Genomic DNA, 27,258 nt, shown 5'->3' with positions numbered 1-27,258 from the left:
CTCCTGCTGTTGTAAGATCTGGTAGCCATGCTGCTTTGCTTCATATTCCCTCGCAGCTGCAGTTGTGTGCTTGCCGGGAGCTTCAGGCCTCCATCACTGAACGAGTGGTCCAGTCAGAGAGATTGGTGTTCCAGAGGGAGGCACTGAGCGCGCTCCATAACCTGCTGAGCAAAGACCTGCAGAGATACCAGGAAGAGACTAAGAGGCTGAGCTGTTTCACACAGAAAGTCCTCCAACGCTCCCACAGGTGCCCAAACACACCAGTCAGACTCAAACATGACAATATTTGTGCAGCTGCTGTACCTCCATGTGCTGGAGTTGTATGTAGTAGTTACTACTGTATATATCAAGACAAAAAAGTATATTTGATTTATTGAACATTTTCACGTGTTCTTTAGGTCAGAAAAAGAGGAAATCTTCCCCGACAGGCCAAGTGAGGTCAGCATGCAGGGAAAGAACGAGCCGGAGCAGGAAATCAACATGGTAGAGTGAACTCCTCCCAGCATCCACAGCTTCACCTGCTCTCTTGTCCCTGCAGCTCACACAGACTGACTGATGGCTTGGACATAAACCACTGTCAGTGCTGCTGTAGTTTGTTGTTTGTTTGTTTGTTATTTCTTAAGAAAAAAGCAGTTTAAGAAGCTGAAGGGTCTGAGGAAGACCGCCTCCACTGAACACTTCATCTGTCCAAAATCTCTTAAGGCTCATTCTCCAGACAGAGATGCATTCAAGAACTGACCAGATATACATTGTCAGTCGAGCCCCTTTTTCTTTTCTGGCTCGGAGGTGCAGTCACCTCTCCTGTGAGGTCCAATTATCTCTACATGTTTATACGATATAATGGGGTACATTATGGTACATTATGGTACAGTATGATACGGTACGGTACTACATGGTATACCTTCAGTGTCAGTTTCTGCAGAAATTTGGGTAGCATGCCTGAGCAGCTGAAAAATGTACACATAGACTTAATGTACATTTGCATACATGTATGTGTGTTCTATATATGGGTACACACATAGATGACATTGTCGTAGCATACAACGTATCACACAAATGCCAACTACACACATGTAATAGAACATACAAGTACTACAGTACATCCTCTGGACTGAGATGGTGATTCAGAGGCGCACTGGTTTGGTCTGGTTGTTCGACGAGTGTATAAAGACGTTTCTAAATGTACGGCGATTAAATACGCCGGTCTGGTTACGGGTGGTGGTGAAAAGAAAGAGGAGATGGTGGAGAGAGGGTGGACGAAACCCATCGTACATTAGCGTTTCATTTGCTGACTGTCAATGTCACCGACCTTTGATGTGATGTCACTGCACCAGTTGGTCAGACACCAACTGAGAGCGAGTGCACACCAGAGTAGACAGCTCTGCAGGGGGGTGTCGGTGTCAGAACGTTCCAGACCCCACCATGGGCGTGAAGTCATCAGATTCACATTCTGTAGAGAACAAGAGATGTGACAGACGCAGCTCATGGCCCCATCTTTAATGACTGCAGACGTGTCCAGGCTGACGTGGCCGGCTCACGGTAGTCCAATATCAAATCAATACCATCAAAGATTCTGTGGCGGCGCTGCTCCTTCCTCTGCTTCAGTGTCCTCAGAAGCATACGGAAGCATACACTGGTGTACTTGTAGTTGGAAACGAGAACTTGCAGTGGAGCCAGCAGTCAGAAATCTGACAGGTCCAGATGTGAAGGTGTCAGCGTTTGATGTCCTGTCACACATATCTTGATCATAATTAATCTAAACATCGCCTGACTGTGACCTCATGACATTCCATAAAATTCTGAGGGAGCAGCAGCGATAAAGTCAACGTGGTGCTGCAAAACACATCTGAGTAAAGAGAAAATAAAGAAAAAATATAATACGTAGAGGTAACTGTGTGTGTGTGTGTGCGCGCGCGCGTGTGTGCGCATCTGGCATTGGTCCAGCTGTTGTCATTCTTTCTCAGACAGTTGGAGTAGATATGGCGGAAACATCTGCCTGCTCATCTGGCTCTGTCTGTCTCACACACACACACACACACACACAAACCCAAACACACTTTTTTAGCATCTCTCCCCCCAAAAAAACATAACAGACTGACACAGTTGTGACAGAAAATGATGAGGGAAGAAACCTGGTTTTGAGTCTTATTATAACAGGAAACCTGTCAAAGTGTCATCTCAGTTTAACAGGAGAAGCTTGGGGGGGGTTGGGGGGCTGCATCCAGCATGCTGCCTCAACCTGGATGAGGCTCATCCTTTCCACTTGTTACAGATTGTTTTCTTTTTACGTTTATCATTCTTACAGTGATACACACCGTCATTTATTTGGGCAGCTTTGGATTTGTAGACGTGATGAAATTCCTTCCTCAAATTAAGCACCATTGAAGTCTCATCTCAAAGTTTCCTTCAGTGATCAAAAACAATAAATATGAATCAAATACTCACAGAAATATTTCAGTCCACTTCACTTGGAAGTACAAGTGTTTGGAGCCTGAAAGGTGGAAAATGTGCATGGAGAGGTTTTAAAGGTTGTAGAACCAGAGAGAGCAGACCATCAGAGAACCAAGCAGCAAAACAGAGAACCCTATGAAAGCATGCAGGCTGAGATCATCTCTCGTTTAGAAACAAGAGAGAAGGTAAGGCCAGCGCGTGCACACACACACACACATGCGCGTGCACACACATGCACGCGTGCACACACACACACACACACACACACACACTTAAACACATTCTCTGGCAGGTGAGCAATTTATCACAGCTGCTGAGAAGACTTCCTTCTCACAAGACCAGATACAATGTAGTTCCGTCTGATATCATAGTTCCCTCTGGTATCGTGGTTCCCTCTGGTATCGTAGTTCCCCCGATATCGTAGTTCCCTCTGGTATCGTGGTTCCCTCTGGTATCGTAGTTCCCTCTGGTATCGTGGTTCCCTCTGGTATCGTAGTTCCCCCGATATCGTAGTTCCCTCTGGTATCGTGGTTCCCTCTGGTATCGTAGTTCCCTCTGGTATCGTGGTTCCCTCTGGTATCGTAGTTCCCTCTGGTATCGTGGTTCCCTCTGGTATCGTAGTTCCCTCTGATATCGTGGTTCCCCTGATATCGTGGTTCCCTCTGGTATCGTAGTTCCCTCTGGTATCGTGGTTCCCTCTGGTATCGTGGTTCCCTCTGGTATCGTGGTTCCCTCTGGTATCGTAGTTCCCTCTGGTATCGTGGTTCCCTCTGGTATCGTAGTTCCCTCTGGTATCTTGGTTCCCTCTGGTATCGTGGTTCCCTCTGGTATCGTGGTTCCCTCTGGTATTGTAGTTCCCTCCTCTGGGTCGTGCATTAGCAGGAAGGCTCTATTGGCAGCAGTGGAAGACGGTCTTGGTCCCCGGGTCCTGGGATGAGGCCTGCATGGCTCCAGCCATGATGTGAGATGATCTTTACTTATGTGTAGAAGCAGAAGCAGAGGAAGGAGGCAGCAACTTGAACACCAGGCCCAGGATTGTGTTGTCAGTTGGCCAGGTAACCACTTCTGAAGACCCCGGAGAAGCCGGGGGGACAAAATCCTACGCTGGTCTTCAGAGCACCACTACGGGGTGACATCGACAATGGCTGGACGCCGTGTGGTGAGGGACGGTTGAAAGCTCCTCGCTGCAGCTGCAATAGCAGGCTCCTGATTGTGGTTCAGCAACGATGGTTAGGGAGAGCTGGGCTGGTGAACCTGGACCAGGTGTGTGTGTGTGTGTGTGTGTGTGTTGTACTCTCAGGGGACCTTCCTGGTCTCTACTGGACCAGTGTGTGAGGAGATGAGCCCACTCCTGGTCCCCCATCCCGCTGGTCGGATGCAGTTTCTTGGAGGATGATAACAAGCAATAGACAGAGCTTCAAACTACCATTTGGTCTGGTAACACTTGATGTGTTCTTTTTTTATTATTGAAAATAAAACAGCTTCATGCCAAACTGAACCTGCAGCTGACAGAATTTGGCCCGTGGTGCCTTTGAGCCGAATGTCCCATATTACAGAGGCGTCATGCTGTGAGTGTTGAGGGTTCAGGGGCTCAGCGTGTTCACATCATCAATATTCAGGACCTGCAGTCTCACGCATCCCCCGCTAAGCTAGACGAGCCAATCTGCCCTGAGAGGGGCTCGGTAACCTCTTTATCAGATTATGTTTGGTTAATCTGTCACAAATCAAGCCAAGAATTGTATAATCACACATCATTCTGATTAGATCAAAATCTAATAGATTTAGATCCAATTTAATAAAAGGTTGTGAAGATTCAGTGATCCATCGGGGATTTGTGATTCCGTGGGAGAACACGGCCGCCATGACAACCATGATGATTATTATGATGCTGCTGCTGAATATGAGGTTAGTTTATCCTGTGTTTGGTCTCTCAGGTGACATCAGAATGTTTGGAATGAGATTCATAATCTGTCAGCTCACAGAAACATCTCGAGATTCACCTCAAAGGTCGTACTTGGAATCCAACAGTTTAACTCTGTCGTACTAGTATAAAGTACTGCCATGCAGCTGATGTTAGCTGTGGGAGCTGTTGGTCGAGGCAGGAAGTGTCCATGAGTATGTCAAAGAAAAAGAAGAGAATGAGAAACAACCCCCCTATACACACACAGTCACACACACACACACACACACACACACACACCTCCTGCACTGGGTATTCTGATGAGGACATCTGGATTGTAAAACACAGAAATGATGTACTTTTACTCACTGGGAGGTGAAGGAGCTCTAGTGTCTGGAGTATTCCAGCAGTGTCAGTGCAGGACGAATGCAGCGTGAAGCCGTAATTCACCTGATAAACACGTTCAGTTCAGACACCGCAGTACTGCTGCGTGTCTTGCCTCCAATATTCAGGTCAGTATAATATGACATGTACTTCTAGTACAACTTCTATGCGCTCAGGAGTCATTGTGAACTTGTTTTTGTTCTGTTAAATAGTGAGACATCCAGGATTTGATTCCCAGAGTTCACTCTCATCTGAACCACTGGCCGGGTAGAAGGGATGGCAGTCGGTCACAGGGGTGGAGAGGTGGAGACGTGAATGGAGGACAACAGACTGCTGCTTGATTTATTAGTCAGTTGCATGTCGCCTCCACGTTGTGTCCACCACAAAAATACTGACACGAATTGCTAATTTGATTTTATTTATGTGCGGTCATATGCTTTATATATGTCACAGCTCTCTCTCTCTCTCTCTCTCTCTCTCTCTCTCTCTCTCTCTCTCTCTCTCTATCACTCCCTCCCCCCCCCCTCTCGTGGCACTGAAAGAGTTGTGAGGAGAGAGTTTGTTAAAGAAAGTCAAATCATGAACACACTCATCTGTGTGCAGTAATCGTTGTTTCTCCATCTACAGACTTTAGAACTCATCTGACCAGGTTACTGTCATTCCGTGAGCAGGTGAAGCCGCCATGTAGAGGACATTCGTGTCTGGTATACAGTATATATTCTAGCTCCCAGCTTCCTCCTACGGGCCAAAGACATCAAGAGGGGACCAGGTTAATCCAGACTCTAAATTGACTGTAGGTGTGACTGTGAGTGTGAATGGTTGTTTGTCTCTCTATGTTGGCCCTGTGATGGACTGGCGACCCGTCCAGGGTGAACCCCGCCTCTCGCCTGACGGCTGCTGGGATAGGAGCACATCAAGCTGGCGTCACCCAAACAGCAATGGGCGAAGTAGCCAGGTGGTCACAAACGCTGAAATAATGAAATGTTTGACATAGTTCTGGTTATACACGGACCAGACAGTTGATCAAATCTATTGTTTGCAGCTCAAAAAAAGCCTTGCGTTGTCTGTTGTTTGTGTGCAGATGGCCAGAGATGAATCTCTGCCTCCTCTCAGTAAATCTCTGCAAACTCTCACAAAACCAAAAACTTCTAACACTTTTTATACCAAAGAACAATTTTCTCTAAGCACGCCAGGTGAAAGCCTCCAGGCCGTTCAAGCACTGGTTCAGGGTCATTTAAGGTCCGTGGAAACAAAGCAAGGTGAAGAAACAAGCAACAAAAATATGCTAAAGAGATGCTTTGTGGGACGTGTAGGACCAAGGAGACAGAGCTGCGGTGATGCGAGGAACTCAACCCGTCATTGATAAGGCTGGGGAAAAAAAACAAAACGTCTTTTTCAGACATTTGCATCCGTCCAAGCTGCTTTTGGCTGAACAGCGTATGAAGATGACAGATGAGCAGTGAATCATCCCGTCAGGTAACAGCAGAAAGCCTCCTGGCTCGGACCGCATCCTGGAGGAAAACCCAGAGTGCCTGTGGGCCAAACATCAGCAAGGCATCCTCTGCATTTCCCAGGATGCTTTGCTGTCGTATGTGGGTCAGATGGCGTACAGCTCTCCACCATATGTCTGTACTGTAGTGAGGCCATGGGGAATGGAGGACCAGTGTGTGCGCGCGTGCGTGCGTGCATGTGTGTTTGTGTGTGTGTGTGTGTGTGTGTGTGTGTGTGTGTGTGTGTGTGTGTGTGTGTGTGTGTGTGTGTCAGGACCGTGGGGAATACAAACCTGACTGTGCTCTGTCTGCCTCTCTCTCTCTGACTGTATTGACTCTAAATCCTCAACAACCTACTTTCAGCATTAATGTCTGACCGTTCGTTGTCAGGGTCTGTGAGTCGAGGATTTCTACTTTTAAAGCTCGATGCTGAACAGAAATGTTGACAATAGCATGTGTGTGAAGGGACAGTCCACACTGAGCACGCTCAGTTTACAGGGCAAAAATAATAATATTAAAAACCATCAGCTCCGAGCTAATCCCTCCTCAGCCTGAAAACATGTTAATACTGCAGTGATTAGCAACGATCCTAAACCCCCCCGGTCCTCGACTCGTCTCCCATCCCAGCCTCGATTCACCTTCCCTGGGGGAGGTGGCCAGACGAGTCCCTGGCTTAAGTCCACTCGATGCTTTAGACCCAGAGTCAGAAAGTTAAACCCTTGGACAGCCGCCACTTCATTTCTCTGAGTGGCAGCGGCCTTGTTGTGATGATTATTAATTAAAGTTGGATTTAGTCAAGTGGCTGGTTGGCAAACAATGAAAACTGCTGTCATTTTCATTTCTTCTTCTCTCCTCTGAGTTTGAAACTTAAGTGGACTTCGGGGTCTCCGTCTTTTTTCAAATCTAATTATTTCTGGGAGAGACGTGGGGGGTGTTGTTGTTTCGGGGGTAGATCTTTCAGATGAGCCAGCAGATGTTGTGGTTTCTCAAGAGGGATTTATCTCAGGATAAACACACACCCACTGACACACACAGGGATTCATGTCATTATGTCTATCATGAATTCATTGCAACAAACAACACAATCGCATAAAGAGAAGAACTGGCAGGTTGAATGGACCTGCAGAAGTGCTGCTCTCAGGGTCAAGAGCCCATTTCAACTTCAAACTTCATCAGTGAAGCTGGTAATGTTTGAGGCGAGGTTGCTGACAGGACTCGATTCTAAGAAATTAGCAAACTGGCAGAACAGGAATGAAGTATTAGTGTAACAAGCCCTCGTAGTTGATTTGTATCAGTGCTCTCCTTCCTATGCAGGACTTGACAAACAGGGACCCCAGGGAAAGTGGTCCCCTCAGCGTGGCTGTCCGGCCCTCCTGGTTCTCAGAGCAGCGTAGAGCTGCTGAACCAATATTGACCCTCGTCTTGCTGCTTTGTTGGTCCGACAGTATTTGAGACGATAACAGAACGAAGCCTCACGTTTCTCTGGTTAATCAGCACCTGGCAGCTCCTGAGCTCCTGGTGGGTGACACAAAGACACACCTTATACACCCGATACACCTAATATACCTGATACACCCGATACAACCGATACACCTAATATACTTGATACACCTGATACACCTGATACCAGCCTGATACACCTGATACACCAGATACACCTGATACCAGCCTGATACACCTCATACACCTAATATACCTGATACACCTGATACACCCGATACACCCGATACACCTAATATACCTGATACACCTGATACACCCGATACACCCGATACACCTAATATACCTGATACACCTGATACACCCGATACAACCGATACACCTAATATACTTGATACACCTGATACAACTGATACCAGCCTGATACACCTGATACACCAGATACACCTGATACCAGCCTGATACACCTGATACACCTGATACACCAGATACACCTGATACCTGCCTGATACACCTGATACACCTGATACACCAGATACACCTGATACCTGCCTGATACACCTGATACCAGCCTGATACACCTGATACACCTGATACACCAGATACACCTGATACCTGCCTGATACACCTGATATCAGCCTGATACACCTGATACACCTGATACCAGCCTGATACACCTGATACCAGCCTGATACACCTGATAAACCTAAAACCAGCCTGATACACCTGATACACCTGATAAACCTAAAACCAGCCTGATACACCTGATACCAGCCTGATACACCCGATACACCTGATAAACCTAAAACCAGCCTGATACACCTGATACACCTGATAAACCTAAAACCAGCCTGATACACCTGATACACCTGATACCTGCCTGATACACCTGATACACCTGATAAACCTAAAACCAGCCTGATACACCTGATACACCAGATACACCTGATACCTGCCTGAAACACCTGATACCAGCCTGATACACCTGATACACCAGATACACCTGATACCAGCCTGATACACCTGATACACCTGATACACCAGATACACCTGATACCTGCCTGATACACCTGATACACCTGATACACCAGATACACCTGATACCTGCCTGATACACCTGATACCAGCCTGATACACCTGATACACCTGATACACCAGATACACCTGATACCTGCCTGATACACCTGATATCAGCCTGATACACCTGATACACCTGATACCAGCCTGATACACCTGATAAACCTAAAACCAGCCTGATACACCTGATACACCTGATAAACCTAAAACCAGCCTGATACACCTGATACCAGCCTGATACACCCGATACACCTGATAAACCTAAAACCAGCCTGATACACCTGATACACCTGATAAACCTAAAACCAGCCTGATACACCTGATACACCTGATACCTGCCTGATACACCTGATACACCTGATAAACCTAAAACCAGCCTGATACACCTGATACACCAGATACACCTGATACCTGCCTGAAACACCTGATACCAGCCTGATACACCTGATACACCAGATACACCTGATACCTGCCTGATACACCTGATACCAGCCTGATACACCTGATACACCAGATACACCTGATACCTGCCTGAAACACCTGATACCAGCCTGATACACCTGATACACCAGATACACCTGATACCTGCCTGATACACCTGATACCAGCCTGATACACCTGATACACCAGATACACCTGATACCAGCCTGATACACCAGATACACCTGATACACCTGAAACCAGCCTGATACACCTGAAACCAGCCTTATACCAACCTATTCACACTGCTGGCTCAGAAACCCTCATCCACTTGTAGTCTAGATAAAAGCAGCATTTTGGACAACATTGAATAACATTCATCAAATAATTATTTCCCAATGCTAATATTTTTTTCAGGTAAATTTAGACTTTAATTGTGGATCTTTCTAAAAGGGCTGGAGATGTTTTCATGTGTTCTAATTTTTTGTTTAATTAAAAAAACAGAAAAAGACAAACAAAAATGTGATATTTTTGAGGCTCATAAGGCTCATAAGTTTCTTCCAAGCAGTGAAAAGCATCTGCAGCCTCAACAGAATATATTGAGGGAAACACACAATGACTTTTAGGTGGTGGCGTGGTTCACCGAGGGCCACCGGGGTGGTCCAGTTCCCGAGAGGCTCCCTCTGACTCTCCCAGAGGTGTCAGTGTGCCTGCTGTCATTGTCTTTTAACATTTCTGGGGGGGATCTGTTGTTGTGTTCACCTCTTTCAGCATGGATCTGAGTCTACTCCCCCCATATCACCCCAAAGTCCACAGCAGCCCAACAATAAAGGAGAGGCAAAGCCGACTTGGAGAGCCAGTCAGCAGAAACCAGCTGCAAGCCTCTCGCGCAGCTCAAACCTACGCCGAGCCGGCAGCGTCAAAGATCTGATCAGCAAGTTCTCTGGTCAAGATCCCGAAACGTCCTCTGGTTCCCCACAGAGCCCTCAATCCGGAGTTGGAAGAGTCCAAATGTTTGCCTGCTCCGAGGCTGTCAAGTCTCCAAGCTCCAAGTCAAGTGTTTCTACTCAGAGAATCACCAGTCCTGACGAGAGCTCAGTTCCCAGCATCACTGTGACCACCCCATTCAGGGAAGCCTGTCCGAAGGAGTCTGCATGCACCCCCAGAGGTGCCAAGACTGGTCAGATAACAGCCAGAATTGACTGTCCAGTAGGGGGCGGTGCTGAGAGGACCAGCTCAGACGCTCAGAGCAAAGCACAAACCACAGACGCTGGTCGAGATTCAATGGCTGACTCTGGCATGGGATCGGTAAGACAACACGAAAAACCCCTCGTGCTTGCATGAGACGCGTGAAGACGGCATGTCAGGTCCTAAAGGTTCTCTGAGTGCACCTCCTGGCATGACCACTGCAGCGCTCTCCAGCACGGTGACGCCACAGCATGAAACCACATTGTAAAGCTCCTCTGCAATCACACTAATCAAAGCAGCTTCCCCAGATCTAACTCTGACTTCTCTTTGATCTGTCTCGTTCTGGTTCTGGTCTGAACAGACGGAAACGCGTTCAAGCTGTGGTTGTGTTGATTCCAGAGCATGAAACTGATTGAGACGCAGAAATCTTCACACTGTGTGATCAAACTCTGTTGGCTTGAGTTTCTTTTGGACACTTATTGCTTCTATTGTCTGTGTAAATATTGAGTTGATGTAATGGATGTGCCTGGGCTGCATGTTCATGATTAGGACGCACGTGAGGGGAACTGTTCTAACGTGTGCGAGGAACATCAGAACCAAGCTGGAGCCAGAAGCCCCAGAGAAATTACCAGCAACAGAGTTCTGTTTGTATTGATTATGTTTATTTTGTTTGTGTTTGAAGCAGGAATAATATCAGAATCATTGTTTTGTTTGTAGACATGACAGGGAAACATGGCGGGTGGTGATAAAAGTGTAACATCTCAGCGGGCTGTCTGGCTGGGTGGAACAGTCAGAGAACTCAAGTTACATGTGTGTGTGCGTGCGTGTGTGCATGTGCGCGTGTGTGTTTGCAGCTGCTACAAATGGAATTTGTCTGATTCATTTAAATCCGCATGTCTCACTTCATCTCTTCAGTTTTCCTCTCGTCTCTAACAAGTTCACCGTTGTCTTTGTCATTTGACCTGATACTTCTGTGTCCTGTCAGCTGTCAATCACTGCTCCCACTGATGGCAGTGTCACGCTTCTCCTCCAGGAGTCTGAATCTGATTCTAACAAGCAGCGGGACAGCCTGTCAGAGGAGGAGCCATCCACGCCAAGAGCCGTGCCCACCAGCCAGAACCCCAAATATCAGCTGTTCCTCAACCACGAGTTGAAGACCAACGGGTTGAGTAGCAGAGATGCAGATGGTCCCGGCGGCGGTGGCATCAGGACGCTGGGGGAGAATGGCCCCAGGCAGTCCCGATGGGAGACCAGCCGGGTGGGGCTGAACCACTACCGAGGGTCCTTAGAGTCCCTGGCCTCGCGGGACTGGGACACCATGTCTGATCGGGTGAGTGGGACACTTAATGGATGGGGTGTATTTAGGTGTGTGTGTGTGTGTGTGTGTGTGTGTGTGTGTGTGTGTGTGTGTGTGTGTGTGTGTGGGAGGAAGATGAGAGATTATTTTCACCGGTTATTCTGTAGTTAGCAAACAGTGCCACCTCCTGGACAAACAGCAGACCTCAGGTCTCCTGTGGTGGGTCTGGTCAGGCTCGTGATGGAGACCCACCACCCTCAGGACCATTCAGGTTTTGGGAATTGGTTTTGGTGATCATATTTAGTCATAATACAAGTTTTCATTCAATAATGATGACATTTGCACAAGTGAAAATTAAACAGTCATCATCGTCTTTTAGTGTCACTCTTAACCAAGAACATTATTGTCATTATTAGTATTAATAGGGATAATAATCCATTTCCCTGCATTCTAGATTAGAGGTGTGATGTCATGGTTGTGTGGTTTGTTTCTTGACAGCTGGGTGTGGTCGACAGCCCCCCCAGGGTGTTCAACAGCCCGTACACCACCACCGCATCCATGGATTACAACCCCTCGCACCGGATGTCAGATTTTAAGGTTTGTAACGTGGTGTTTTATGTTTTATGATGATGTCTCATCATGGATCTGTTGCCTTGATTGACTAATTCTTTATTCTATACTTCAGCTATTAACCCATCTGACCTTTGAGCTGTTTTGGGGCTCATTTTCACTGTAATTTACAGTCTTTCATCTCCATGGTAACAGTAAATGGTGGTGAGATGTGGAGAGAACTCCAAAAATGTCTTCTATAAAGTGTAACACAGTCACGATGGCCTACTAGATCACGTATTTCACTCAAATTGAGAGTGACATAACGTACATTTTCCAAGTGCCCTCCAGTGTTACAACTGAATAGGAACTGACACATTCATGTTAACCGCATCTATCAGCTGCTTACAGGTGTTCATGTCACCTGATTTACCTCTGAGAGAAACATGGCTCTCCATTTTGAGTAGCTTCTCTGGGTTTGACTGACAGCTGTGTCTCATATTCATCTATTCGTTCACAAGGATTAAAGTGGCAGAATCTCAGGAACAGCAGAGGCTACAATGAGCTGGTCTCAGGACAGGTTTGATGAGACTGAACTCCACTGCACTGTACAATACTGTGTGTGGTACACTGGAGTGGAGTGGAGCATCAGTACACTCTTTATACTCAGCAGCCAACGTGCCAGTGACTGTGCTGTCCATCCACGAGCCCCCCAGGAACCTCATCCAGCATTGGTTTGGTGACTGACCCTCCTTGCTCTTCTCTGTTCTCAGAGTGTGATGTCTCCAGCCACCTCCGAGTTGAACCTGTTCAGCTTCAACAGTCGCAGCACCAGTCCAGTGCCAATGGCCACGCCCACCCTCACCTCCCCCCGCCCCCGATTTTCCACCTACGACGCCCTGTTAAAAAGGAGGACTGAGATTACCAACCCTGTAAGCTCACACACACACACACACACACACACACACACACACGCACACACACACACACACACACACACACACACACAGGATAAACCCGACAGGTACGCACCGTAATAACAGGATTTTATTCTTCCCCTCTCTTTGAGCTGGAGGTTTCTTGAATGAAAGGTGCCGTACGAATATAGTTCCTCGTGGTTCTTACCGTGTTTTTCTCATGTGCAGTTTCCATCTCAGTTGGTACCATCTCAGCTGGTACCATCTCAGGGGCTACCATCTCAGGGGCTACCATCTCAGGGGCTACCATCTCAGGGGCTACAGAGCCACTACAGCATGAGATCTGCCACTCTGGGGGCACCCAACAGGAAAGACTTCATTGAGGAACTGACCAAACAGCTGGATGCCTGTCAGAAGGTAGAGAGCTGGTCTGACTCACAATCACTCCAGGGTCAGCTAGTGAAACCACTGTTACACTAACAAGACAACACAATATGTGATGGAGTGTGTGTGTGTGTGTGTGTGTGTGTGTGTGTGTGTGTGTGTGTGTGTGTGTGTGTGTGTGTGTGTGGTCGTCTCCAGCGTAACCAGTTCTTGGAGGCAGAGAGTGTGGAGATGGAGAAGGAGAGGAACCAGATCAGGTTGGACAGGATTCTGTGTTTTCTTTCTTCTTCCTTATTTAACTGTATTTAAAGTGTAATAACAAACATGGGTTTGCCTTAAAAGCTTCTGTAGCATGACGGTTGTGTCTCTGAAGGTTTGAGATGCGCGGCTTGCTGGTGAACAACGAGGACCTGCTGAGGAGCAACACGCAGCTCTCCAATGAGCTGAAGAAGATGAGAGAGCAGATGGTCGAGATGGAGAGAGAGCACCAGACCATGGCAGAGAGATTCAGAGAGATGGAGGTGGGGTCACATGACACCATAAAGTGATGTTGTTGTAGACATGAGCCTGCATGGTACCGATTATGTTTGTGCATGCAGATTGAGGTGAAGCAGGCCCGGGACGTGATGGTGGAGGCCAACACTCAGGAGTACGCCTTCAACTTCTTACAGCAGTCCCTCAAAAACAAGATCCAGGATGCTGAGGTACACTGGAACCCTTGTTCCTCCGAAGCAGTTCTGAAGCTAGCTCAGAGCCAGTGCCTGGAAGCAGTTCCTCCTGTTTCCACAGAGAAAGACCTGGCCCCTGGCCAAAAGAACTGGCTCTGAGCTGGCACCGAGGAACAAAGCTCAAGAGAAAGAAAGATGATGGAGTTGTTGTTGATGCTGATTTAAATGAGAATGGCGAGCATTACTGGGAGAATTGAGACGTACGAGGTGACGCCATGATGCTCCATTGTAGCTCTCAGCCAGTGTAAAAGCAAACTGGTTCTTCGATGGTTTACAGGGTAAGCCAGGATAAGCACCAGGTTCATTTTGGTCAAAAAGAGGACAAAAGAGCAAAATATGTTACATCAAAACCGATTATTATTATTATTATTATTATTATTATTATTATTATTATTTCTGAAAAACCTGCAAATCTCGGTGTGATGTGGCACAGTCAGAACCCCGTTTCTGGCCCTCAGCTTGGACTCAGAAACACCCCGAATCGTTTCATTCCATCTTATCCTCAGCAAACATGGACGGAGCATTCCCGCCAGCAGCTTCGTTTGTTGGTTTCTTTGAGCTGTGTTTAACATACACTCTTCACAGTCGGTGCTGTGGCTCATGCTCCGTGATCTGTGTGTTCAGGAGAACCTTGAGAAGCAGACCCAGCACGCTAAGGTGCTGTCGGAGAAGTTGTGGCTGGCCGAGAGACAGTTGGAGGAGTTTGAAGTGGACAAAGACAGCAGAGACAAAAAGACATCGGAGCTCCACAGCACCATCACCAGGCTGGAGACAGAGGTACACACACAGCAGAGGGGTGGACTACAAAGTGAGATTAGTGGGTTGGCGAGGTGAGACTCAAGCCAGGGTTGTCAATGTCACGAAGGTGGCTCTCTTTTTTGGCTAGATCACCATGGTAACTGATGCATCAAACTTAACCTGGTCTGGAGCAGGTTATGTTCTGAGTTTTGGCCCTCTCACTAACCACCTCTTTTGAAAATGGCATCACCATTTTGAATAATCCGGTGGACCTCGCCGCAATTATTGTGCAAGGTTCTCCTCAGAGGGAGAGAGTATTTAGAGCCCGGAGTGATCCGCCATCTTTTCTTGTCCTTCTCTATGAATGCTACAGATTCTCAGCTGAGGGAAGACGTTATTTATACAAACTGCTGGAGCAGCCGTATGTGAACCCTAACCCTAACCTATCGCTCCATTTCCAGAGAGTCACATGATGCGTTCAACGCCCCTTTTTATGGGGACGCGCAGAGAGCCTTAAGCTGAAAGCTTTGATTGACAAAGAAAGAGCTCATCCACCAATTATCTCTGATTGTGAGTGGTAGGGTTTGTCGAGCCGGCTTATTGAAAGAAAGCCTGGCTATGATGAACTTGCTTCGTAGTGAAACCCCTCAGGACAAACTCGTTCACACACTGGCGCTGAGCCCAGCTGACTGTCCCATCATGGCTTCCCAAAGTGAGAAAAACAAACTATAAATGTCAGCACATAAAGTTTGAATCTTCATTTTTAAACGTCTCCTGGAGTTCAGTAGAAAGCCACCAAAGGAAAGAGTGTCTTTATTTCTACTTCCTTCAACAAACTCATCTTTTCCTGGCTTATATCTTTAATGTGAAATCTTGGTATTTTCTCTCAGGGATTGTTTGTTTGTTTGTTTGTTTGTTTGTTTGTTTGTTTCTCATCATCCAAACTAGTAAATAAACATGTAAGGGACAATAGAAACTGCAAAAGCAGAAGATACTAGCCAGCACGGTGGTTAGCTGCTGAATCCACTCCATCAAACTTGATAGCTGCCTTCCCTTAAAGAGACACGCATGTAAAGAGCGTGTTGTGTGTTTCCAGCTGAGCGAGGCCATGCAGATGTCCACGCAGTCCTCAGCAGAGGTGAACCTGCAGCAGAAGCTGCGTGAGGACGCCCAGCTGAGGATGGAGGAGCTGGAGGAGTCAGTGCTGGAGAAGGACCAGGAGCTGCAGAGGCTCCAGGCTCTGGTCAGCAGGCTGCAGGGGGAGGTACATCCATCAACCTTTATGAACTGTCCTCTGTTTTGTTCTGTCCTCCTTTGTTTCAGTCTGTCCTCCTCTGTTTCAGTCTGTCCTCCTGTTTCAGTCTGTCCTCTGTTTTGTTCTGTCCTCCTCTGTTTCAGTCTGTCCTCTGTTTTGTTCTGTCCTCCTTTGTTTCAGTCTGTCCTCCTCTGTTTCAGTCTGTCTTCCTCTGTTTCAGTCTGTCCTCTGTTTCAGTCTGTCCTCCTCTGTTTCAGTCTGTCTTCCTCTGTTTCAGTCTGTCCTCCTGTTTCAGTCTGTCCTCTGTTTCAGTCTGTCCTCTGTTTCAGTCTGTCTTCCTCTGTTTCAGTCTGTCCTCCTGTTTCCGTCTGTCCTCTGTTTCAGTCTGTCCTCCTGTTTCAGTCTGTCCTCTGTTTCAGTCTGTCCTCTGTTTCAGACAATCTTGACTAGCTGTCTGGACAGTAGAATGATGTCTGATGGCACCTCCCCACCAGGTGTCAGGTAAGCTGATTGAAAAAGAGCGGACACTGGAGGAGGAGATCCAGCTGAGAGAGAGGATCCAGCTGCAGTGCAGGCAGGCGGAAAGGTCGGTGGACGACCTCCACTTGGAGCTGACCAGCACCAACCAGACCAAAGACGACTTGGCCAAACAACTGAAGCTAGCTCAGGTACGGAGCAGCCCCTCACCCGCACTGGCTCAGTTCCTGCTTTCACTCAAGTGTTGAACAAGATTACATTTTGAAAGGGGCGAGAAATGTCCACGATCTGGACCCTGAGTCTCACTAAGCAACAGACCTGCATGTACATGTTCTCATCCAGCACGGAGTCACTTTCAATCTCACACTAGCAAGACAAGTCACATCTCAGCGTCAGAGTGCCTGATAAGTGAGAAGAATCCCTGCAAACTGGGACTCAGTCATGGAGGCGCCGCCAGCCGAAGGACTGAGTCACTGACATCTGCTGTGGAGCTCATCGACGTTAAATCTCTGCCAGCTCTGCTGAAACAAGCAAGAACATATGATTTCAAAGCCAAGCACAGATTTCATTATTTTGTAACTATAAAAATTATAGTTATGGAAAAAAACATGTGTCAAGTCTTGAGTTTGACTGCAGAAGTGGTCCTCACCTTCCAGTCTCTGGCCGTCTGGCCTTCAGGTCTCCAGTGGTCAGCCTCGCCACTGGGCCACTGGGTCTCTCGGGTCCTGCATGTCGGCCCCAAAGCTATTCTGGATCATTTTAGGTGCTGGCAGCCAGCAAGGATATGTGAGGAGTGTAAATACACACTGGGCTTGTTGGGTCTTGGTAGAAGCCGGACAGCAGCTTGCTGGATCAGCTGAGTTTGACCCGCCAACACTCCCCTGCAGCAGGACCCTCAGCCGTGTCGTGAATCTTAAAAGCGTCCCGGGTCTTTGGTGGAAAGGTGAATTTCGCCAAACTTCTCCTCTTCACTCTCAGCCCTGAGCAGCATCACCACGGTTGAACCGTCATTTTTTTATTTTCAGTATCTCTGTTTTCCCCGATGCGTCCCTGACATGATCCACATGACCTCATGACTGAAACAGAGATGTCCACTTGAATTAATCAGTTGTGCAAACCAGCAGTTTGGGGTTAATGGGGTATTAATTATGCAAATCCTGTTTAGCAATCAGTGTGCTAATTCCATAATCCAAAAAATTCATCATGTTGCTATTTCTGAAGATGCTTAATCTGTCCCATTTCTAAATAAGCTCAGTGTGCTCTGCTGATGAGATCATGGGCCCTGACCTGGGATCAGAGGCCGTTTGAAAAAAAGTTCAGTTGTTTGAATGAAACTTGTGAACCTCTCAGGAGAAGCTGATCGACCTGGAGAGTGACCTGGAGGAGCTGCATGACAGCGAGCAGCGCTGGGCCGCCAAGCACAAGAGAGCCATAGAGCAGGTAAACGCAGCAGGAGCCTGGAGGGCAGCGGGACACGTTCATGGCTGCTCTCACGTACGACTGATCTGAGAACTTGTTTGTGTCAGACTGAGCAGCTGCAGCTGAAGCTGATTCAGGAGAAAGATCAGAACGACCAGCTGGAGACAGAGAAGGCCATTATGGAGAGACAGGTAGTGTGTGTGTGTGTGTGTGTCTGTGTCTGTGTCTGTGTCTGTGTCTGTGTGAATCTGAGCCAGCATCACGGACATAAACCTCAAAAATATCAGTTCATACATACTATATATATATATATATATATATATATTTTGTTGAGCATCCCAAACGTGAAGGCGCCTCCACTGCTGCACCTGAGCCTGCTCAACCAGCCTCCACTCAAACACTCACCTGGGAAGGGCGGCTAGCGGCTTGTTAGCCCCTCTCCAGCTACACAGCAGCACATTTGTGAAACACAACAGACTTCATCTTTATGATTCATGACTTGATACATACAATACAGTAGTACTTGTACGAATAGAGACAGTGTAGAAGGAACGGAGTTGTAAAATCTGTGTGTGTGTGTGTGTGTGTGTGTGTGTGTGTGTGTGTGTGTGTATGTAGCTGCGCGAACACCGCCTGGAGCTGGAGGAGCTTCAGAGCTCCAGAGTTCAGGAGGACGTCATCTCCAGGACAGAGAACAGAGTCAAGGACTTGGAGAACTCTCTGAGGACTGAGGAGAGGTCAGTCACATGACCCTGTTGTATGTTGTAATCTGACGCTGTATTTTATCATAAAATGTATCTTTCATACATTCTGTACACATTCTCTCTCAAGTAGCCCTCCTCGATCCACATCTTACTCTTCACTCCAGTTATTCAGCCCCAAATTCTGAGTCTCAGGTTCAGGTTTTACCTCCACAGACACAAATCATGACTGGTTTTCAGTTGAACCAATCATTTTCAGATGCATGTGCAGTACATTACGGTTCAAACGTATGATTTGGTCTTTAGTTTCTGGAAATTTCTTGACTTGTGTCAAACATTGTGCTGCACCGACACCAGTGAGTCTGTGGCAGAGCAGCAAACTGGTGGTTAAAAGGGTTCCTCAATCTACACACTTATGCCTTTCTTGTACCAACAAACGCTTGCAAAGGTGCAACACACACACACACACACACACACACACACACACACAAGCAACACAGCATCAGAACAGAGTAACTAGACTAATATAAAAATGATTGACTTGTGTTTGGTGCAGGAACAAAGCTGTTCTGACAAATACCATCAGTAAGCTGGAGAGGAGGATCAACGAGCTGAGTGATCAGATGGAGGAGGAGCACAGGATAGCAACCGAACAGAAAGACCTGGTAACACACACACACACACACACACACACACACACACACACACACACACACACACTAATGATGGTCTTAGGTAAAACTCACTGAAGTCCAACAAGCCTGTTTGAGGAGTGTCGGTTGGGAGCTCCACGTCTGGACCGGTTCTGGCGGAGGTCAGATCAGCGGTGTTCTCTCGGCTCTTCGTTACAGACCCTTTTGTGTGTCGTGCCAACTTTTTGACAACCAACAGAAGGTGTTGCACTGCTGTTACCAGCTCTCTCCAGTCAAACTAGTGTTACATCGAGGTGTGTGCGGTCAGCGTCAGGCTATCTGTTGGTTCCATGACAGGAAACATGAGGCTGATCGCACAGCAGCCTTTTCCCTTGTTAGAGGGGTTTTCAAGCTGAGAGCCAGCACTGACTGGTCGTTCCCAGCTGAGAGGGAGTTCTGGATTTCAGACCTCAACAGACACGTGCTACTCGTTACACTCGGTGCTGTGAAACATTCAGACGGACTCAAAAGTAAAGAGCTCTCGTGCTTTCTAAACATTCCTGTCCCAACTAAGTAGATCTCTGTGATTGGTCCTTCAGATGACCCAGAGGATCCGCTCGCTGAAGCGTCAGCTAAATGAGTCGGAGGAGGAGGCCAGCAGGAGGGAGGCGCAGTGCCGCCACACCCAGAGGGAGCTGGCTGAGGAGAGGGAGGCCAACGGCCGGCTGCAGAGGCAGCTGCTGGAGCAGCACATGCAGACAAAGTACGTTCTCTTCCACTACATGACCAAAGTATCGTACCTTTAGAAGTTAGAGAGAGAACATGGCGAAGTCTGTGTGTGTGTGTGTGTGTGTGTGTGTGTTTGTGTGTGTGTGTGTGTGTTAGCAGCCTCCACCAACAGTGTGATTTCAAAGTTCCCCTTCTCTCCTACTCATGTAGCTCCACGTCAGTTCCAGGGGAAGATGAGAACTGACCTTCTGTGTCTCTGTCCCAACAGGCGCAAGGACACTCTGACCATCCGTCAGACTCTGGATAACCTCCGGCTGGACCTGAGCATGGATGATGAAGATGAGGATCAGCAGCAGCAGCAGCAGCAGCTGCAGCCCAACGTCACCACAGTCTAAACTCTCCGGCAGGTCGCATCGCAACACCAGAGTGTAGAAGAGGTGACGCTGTCGTCAGGGTTTGTCCACGTGTGACGAGAGACGAACGCTGGCAATGACCCACCAAGACTCACTCAGCACGGCAGCTGATGCTCGGAGCAGCTGCCGTGGGGTGTTGAGTTTTGACCCATTCACAGGAGAAAAACCCTTAATCTGTCTTTACTCTGTCTGCTGTAAATTCAAATGTTTTTGAAACTGTGTTTTGAGGACCCTGTAATTTCCTGGAGAAAAAAAGGTTCCTGGAAAGAACTGTGGTCATCAGTGTCCAGGTGTGTATCTGTAGTATGAATCAGGTCGTCAGCCTCCTGCTCCTGGAGCCATTCCTCTCCATTTGCTTTGAGTACTTGTCTGCCAGAAGTTGATGGGGTGGATTTAGTGAAGTGAAGCAGACTTCAGAATTTCATCCATGTGATTAAAACCAAAGGAAATTTTTCTTTCCAGGAATCTTCCGAGTAAATTGAGGACTTGACTAACTGGTCACCAGCAGGAATCCCAGTAGACACGCAGGCTCTCAGGGGAGGCCGGGGTCAGCACTGCACCACAGTACCGCAGACTGTCCTTGCTCCAGAACCCCCACACACACGCACGCACACACTCACTTAAAAATGTAACTTTTCTTCAGATTCGTTTTTTTTTTTATCGTCCTGAGATCGAATGTCCAGGATTCTGCAGTTTTCTAAGCTAAAACCACCAGTGTAAGTCTTTCATGGCTGATGATTATAGGATGTTGTTATTCGATTTTTAGGGGATTTGCAATATTAGATGTTTATGTTCAGCTTTGCCAAAGTTTAAAACAATGAGATAAACATTGCATGTCTTTTATTTTTAAGTATGATGAAGTAAATTTCCAAGTGACATATTTGATTCCAGGGCCTGACATTCATATCTGAAAAAGGAAAAGCACATCAATCGTAATCAAATCAGCACTCGAGTACTGTGAAAGTACTGAATTGGGAGAAGAGCATGTATTCTGTAGTACATGTATGTAAAGGTTAACGAGCTCAGGCTGCTCACACAGCCCTCGGGTCCGGGCCCAGGTCTGAGTCTTTACTTTATGTGTTGTTGGTTGGGCTGAAGTGTATTTTGAGGTTCTAATCATGCTGGAGTTGATGAATGAACTGATTACTATGGTGTGTTCTACTACGTCTGCTGTATAATCCCCCCTCACTTTGACAGATTGTGAGAAAAGAAAGAAAGAAAGATGGATGGTATTTTTCATTTTGCGTGTTCATGTACTCGTTGGTGTAACAGCTGGGGAGGTGCTTGTGGTGACGGAGTGAATCCATATTGATGAACACATGAGTGTAGTTGCCTAAACTGGCTGCTGCAGTGCAGCTGCAGGTGTTTTGGGGGTTCATTGTCAAAATTTCCAAAAGCCTGACAAGTGACAAGTGTCCATGGTCTACCCTCAACAGGGACGGAACCATGGTTCTTTTCCTGGAGCATCTCTCTGCTGTCCTCCGACAGTAGCAGAATGTTGGTGTCCCAAAGGTGTTCATGAGCCTGTTGGCGTTCGCGTGACACCAGAGAAGCAGGGGCTTTCATCCAGCTGTGTTGTCCAGGCTGTACGTCTGGATGGTCTGATTGAGGTGTGAAGGTGTTTGGACCCCAACATCTCAGATTAAGGCCTTTCAAGTGTTTATTTGATGGATCTGTCGTGGATGGGAGGGGTCTCCCGTCTGTCGGCTGCGAGTGGATCTGTGGTTTGCGTCCTCACCTGGTTGTTGATCTTTTAAAGGCTAATGACACACAGAAGGGATCTGGTCGGATTTGGTTGTTGCTCTTCTTGATTCCCACACAAAAATAGTGCAGGTATTTATATGGAATGCTTTTTTTTTGTGTTTATTTTGTTGTTTCTATCTCTTGAAGATTGTTCTGTTTTTGTAATCGAGTGCTGGGTGAGACTTCATTTTAGAGGAGGATTCGCAGGATTTTAGAGTTGCTTATGCGAGGATCTGTTCATGGGATTGGATCTTTTTTTGTGTATCAAAAACAAACAAAAAAGAAAAGTCAAAAATCCAGTCAGACACTGGACACACATCTTGATTCAGTTATTGCTTCCAAATGGAGCCTTAACTTTAGGATGAACAGCAGTACGAACTGGAACACAACTGGAATTCTCAGAAGTCAAATAAATGTGGGAATGTTCTGGTTTCTAGTTGTGTCTTGAAACTGTTGCTTGTTAAGAAACTCAGTTTGTAAGCTTTCCCCCCCTTTTTCAAGAAGACAGACACACGATTAAAATGATCATTTGTCACAGTTTGAAATGGTTATAACAATGTGATGTAGGTAAAACATTGTTTTGGAGAAACGTGTGTTTGATGACCTTTGAGGGACTTGAGCTCACCAGCGGCTACGCCAGGAAAATAGAGCTTTAACTGAAGGTTATTGGCTGAATTAGCATATTTCCCCAAAATACAGTGTATTCGTGCGGACGTGGATTGATTCTTTAATTTGAAGGAAACTCAGCTCCTCCTCCTCCTCTTGTTGCTAAGTTGAACATAAAATGAATTTGAGGGAATTGTTCTTAACCCCAAGACACACTTTGGATTACATGTTTACATTTGTTGGTGTATTTTGCTTTTTGGAAAGTTTTCTATACGAAATAGTTTCTCATCTAGGGAGAATGATTGCTACACAGAGTCACTTTTGTGTCATGCTTCTTGTTTCCTCGCATCACTCAAGTGCCTCCATGTAAAAAGGTCTAATGACACGTTAGATTCTACTGGTTCTCTGTTCTGGTATTTATTTTGTTGTTTGTTTTTTTTGGTGAGAAGTTTTCTTCAATAAAATCTTCTCCACTTTTAAATCTGATCATTGGTTCTTTTGTCTTCGGAACAGTTGAAAACCTCCATGTTAATTCCACGAACTCCAACTTGCTTTTATCGGCCATCTGTGTGGAGAAGAATTCATAGAATTTCTCCCAGCGTGCCATCAGTCAACAAGCATCCCGCGCCTGTAAACCGCAGGACTGGCCGACCCTGTGTAGGACCTGAGTGGTACCGGTCCTCATGCCCCGTCACTTATCCATAATTAAACATAACATGAGTGAGGTGGCATCGTTCATCGTGGCATCGTGAGGAACATCGTCATCTTCCGCTTATTCCTTACAAGTAAGGATCGCAGGGGGGTGGAGCCTATCCCAGCAGCCTTCAGGTGAGAGGCGGGGTTCACCCTGGACAGGTCATTAGTCCATCACAGGACCAACACATAGAGACAGACAACCATTCACACTCACAGTCACACCTACGGTCAATTTAGAGTATCAATCAGCCTCGTCCCCTAAATCCATGTCTTTGGACTGTGGAGGAAGCTGGAGTACCAGAGAGAACCCACACAGGAACAGGGAGAACATGCAAACTCCACACAGAAAGATCCCATTCCTGAGCCAGGACTCGAACCTGGAACCTTCTTGCTGTGAGGCCACAGTGCTGACCACTGCACCACCGTGCAGCCTCCATGCCGGTTGTCATAAAATCAAACTGGTTTAGGTTTGGACACCAGCTGAAAGGTTGGAATCAACTCAAGTCCAGTCCAGGAAGAGAGGCAGGACACCTGAGGAACACAAGAGCCAAGGTGAGATCTCCACCAGAAACCTCTGGGAGGAAATGAGACTCCGGATATAACAAACACAGATTTATTTGCAGCTCTGACATCAGAAACACCGAATGCATCACAGGTCATTTCATTCTCATGGCGTCAAACATGCTGACAGTGCAACAGACCCAACACACACAGGAAACCCAAATGTTCACAAACTGCAGGCATCAGAGAGATTTCACATGAAGGTTTTCCAAAAATAAAAGTTCTTCGAGGTACTTGGATTGAGCGGCTGTCTGCTTGGATCGTGACGTGACTCCTGTTCTCTTTTGCACTCTTCGCTTTGCACTCCAGGATCAATAATACTTTCAAATATTCAGAAGCTCACAAACTTTACAAAAAAATAGACAGAAGACTTCAAACAGGCACAACATGATTCTTCAGTGTAAACTTCAAAATTCTATAAACTACAGCTTAGGACTAAGACTGCTCATGGAGATGCCTCAAGAGGAGAGGGTTTCAGTACGATTTCATGTGAAAGGGAAACTCAAGGAGATGCGATGAGCATCATCACGCGAAGCTAAGAATTTAGGTTTGGACGACTGAGAAACTGGATTTAAAACACGAAGGAGTCCATGAGCAGATGGGATGAGACGCAGATACTGATATCAAGAAAACTCCTGCCAGTGATCAATACAAACTTTACTACAGACGTTTGTCTCCCTGCTCGAGTTTCAACACCTTTCACTTTTTTCTTCCTCCGACAAGTTTACATCATTATGGAGAACATTCTCTTGAAACTGAGCCCAAATCTGTTCCTCAATGAGGTTCTATGACGTGTTCTGACTCGTGAACGAACTGCTTCAGTCTTACTAAAGACAGGAAAGCTTTTCAAAAACTGTGAAAAGGTGAAAACCCAAAGCAGTGTGTGTGTGTGTGTGTGGGGGGGGGGGGGGGGGGTCTGAACAAGCTAGCCGTTGCCTCAACAAAGAGGCTCGACAGTGACTCCACTGACTTGGTCTGATCTTGAGCCCCATGACCTGAGAGGCACAATGCTTTCCCCAGGCTCACAACACGTCCCAACGTTACCTGCCAACAACTTCATTGTTACATATGTAGTGACGTCACCAGTGTTGGGAGTACTGGGCTACCAAAGTCACCCTGATATGTCTACTTTTATCTGTACGCTCAGAATCTAGTAAATAGTGTGTACTAGAAACTTTTGTTACACTGTCGGCTTTAACATCGTAACATGTAAAATGGCCGAAATGACACCAGTGTTGGTAAAGAACACTGGATTTGTATGGGACTCAAAACCTGAAGCTTCATTCTGGGGACTTACATGAGACTGGGCTGTCTTGACTTGAAATTTACTGGAAAGTGCCAACCTAAACCAATAGGGGGCAACACATGTCAATGGCGGACCCACTGTGAGACTTAGTCATGGTGACAAGTTTTGAGTACCGACAGCAGGAATGAGATCGCTGATACGCATGGATGGAACTAGTTTCCTTCAGGACTGGGCAGCTGGGCAGATAAAGAAGCTCCAGGGAGAGGGATCAATAGTTCCGTACTGTACCTGCAGGTTCTCCAGGCCCTCTGGTACTGCTCCTTTGTGGTACAGTGACGAACTATTGAGTGAGAGACGAATATCACAAAGACAGACGGGTGCTAGCTTGTTCAGGTGCTTACAAATGGTCCCTTTAATGCAATTAGTTCTTGTTTCATTGTGACATTTTGGAGCAACATGAATCCTCATTTTCACAGTAATGTGTGTTGCCATGTCAGAGAAGGCTCTCATAGGGACCCACAGAGTTACCATCAGCTCAGCAGACTCGCGTTAGCGTCCCTCAGCTTTGCTGCTGTCTTTAGCTACCAAGCTGCATCGCTCCAGAGTTAACAACTCGCAGGTAAAGAAACAGCAGCAGCAGCAGCGCCAAAGTCAGACATTTATCTCTAAAACTGCTTTGACAGCAGAGCGACTTAACGTGACTCCACAAGTGGCCAGAAACTGAGTTCATGCAGCGGAAAGTTTAATCCTTCAGGTAACATCTTTGGAGACAATGAACCTGAAGTACCACCTGCTTTCCTGAAGAGAGCTTGGAACAAGAAACTACTCCATGGAACTTGAGGCCGGTTCTACAGATGTGAGCTAACAGCTACGCCCCGTCTGAGGTCCTCATGAAGGCTGAGCTTAGATGAGACCGTGGGTAGGGTTTAATGGCACTGAGATCAGACGCTGGCAGACCGGTGGGTTTGCTACAGTGAAAGCAGAATGAGGTTCGACTTTATACAAAACAAATGCTTATTTGTGGTGTTTTCTTTAGTTTATTTGGCACATTGGCAGATTAAAGCTTTACTGCACCTCCACTGTTGAGTCCTTCTCTTAACAGGTCCAGAGAGCACATTACAAAAATATTACTGACAAAACACTTACTCAGATATTGAAAGTCAAAATCGTATCATCATTAAAAGGACCACAGCAGTGTCATTAATTTGCAACATGTACAGGCTACTAAACGTGACCGCTGATGCATTCGGCTGCCACCAGGTTCACGCTCGTCTCACTGTGATGGTCTGGACTCTGTGGAGCTGAACTATGACAACTGTCCTGAACCCTGACGCCTTCATTGAGGAACAAAGTAAAGGTTTAGCAGCCGTTTAGCAGGTTTTTCACGACATAAGGCAGATCAAGGTGTTACTTGATGGAAACAAATTTGTTGAATTGCACATCAAACAAAAGGAGATGATCTTGTACCATGATTTGACAAAAAAAATAAATAAAACAGACCTGCGTTTGATTCCCTCTAGCGTCACGGACGGATGTTTTCACTGCTCGAGTAAGATGTCAGCGGGCAAATGTGACTCAACTAATTTTTGATTTTACAGGGTAATCCGATTACAATGGTGCACAATCATAATGTTACGCAACAAAACATGATCAAAGTTGTTCCACGGTTTCTTGTAGCGCCAGAGTTGGTCCAGCTGAGGGCAAGAACCAAGTCTCCAACTTGGTCTTTAGAGAAGCCAGCACTCGGCCATCTTCATGTTGAAGACAGCAGCCAAGATCGTTCTCTCTTGTTTATGTGGAGAAATACGAAAGAAGTA

The 27,258-nt window shown here is 46.7% G+C and overlaps 1 protein-coding gene across 2 annotated transcripts in view; it reads left to right on the top strand.

Moving 5' to 3' along the window:
• Positions 1 to 23,419, top strand: part of LOC147244349 (uncharacterized) — a 51,124-nt gene extending 27,705 nt beyond the window's left edge. For both annotated transcript variants that reach the window (XM_086186985.1, XM_086186986.1), the window contains exons 5-23: positions 57 to 247; positions 399 to 483; positions 9,934 to 10,470; positions 11,384 to 11,680; positions 12,146 to 12,244; positions 12,970 to 13,128; positions 13,342 to 13,530; positions 13,696 to 13,754; positions 13,871 to 14,018; positions 14,097 to 14,201; positions 14,850 to 15,002; positions 16,060 to 16,227; positions 16,713 to 16,886; positions 18,046 to 18,135; positions 18,222 to 18,305; positions 18,733 to 18,851; positions 19,372 to 19,480; positions 20,047 to 20,210; positions 20,445 to 23,419. In XM_086186985.1, the coding sequence (XP_086043111.1) occupies positions 445 to 483; positions 9,934 to 10,470; positions 11,384 to 11,680; positions 12,146 to 12,244; positions 12,970 to 13,128; positions 13,342 to 13,530; positions 13,696 to 13,754; positions 13,871 to 14,018; positions 14,097 to 14,201; positions 14,850 to 15,002; positions 16,060 to 16,227; positions 16,713 to 16,886; positions 18,046 to 18,135; positions 18,222 to 18,305; positions 18,733 to 18,851; positions 19,372 to 19,480; positions 20,047 to 20,210; positions 20,445 to 20,571 (2,820 nt within the window). In that variant the 5' untranslated portion in view covers positions 57 to 247; positions 399 to 444 and the 3' untranslated portion in view covers positions 20,572 to 23,419. The remainder of the gene's footprint in view (positions 1 to 56; positions 248 to 398; positions 484 to 9,933; positions 10,471 to 11,383; positions 11,681 to 12,145; positions 12,245 to 12,969; positions 13,129 to 13,341; positions 13,531 to 13,695; positions 13,755 to 13,870; positions 14,019 to 14,096; positions 14,202 to 14,849; positions 15,003 to 16,059; positions 16,228 to 16,712; positions 16,887 to 18,045; positions 18,136 to 18,221; positions 18,306 to 18,732; positions 18,852 to 19,371; positions 19,481 to 20,046; positions 20,211 to 20,444) is intronic.
• Positions 23,420 to 27,258: the final 3,839 nt, after the last annotated feature.

This window comes from Aulostomus chinensis, chromosome 19, assembly GCF_037954235.1.
Source record: "Aulostomus chinensis isolate RoL2024-O1b breed Wild chromosome 19, RoL_Achi_v1.0, whole genome shotgun sequence".
In the NCBI taxonomy this organism is placed as follows: domain Eukaryota; kingdom Metazoa; phylum Chordata; class Actinopteri; order Syngnathiformes; family Aulostomidae; genus Aulostomus; species Aulostomus chinensis.
This window is presented reverse-complemented; position numbering and strand designations above follow the sequence as displayed.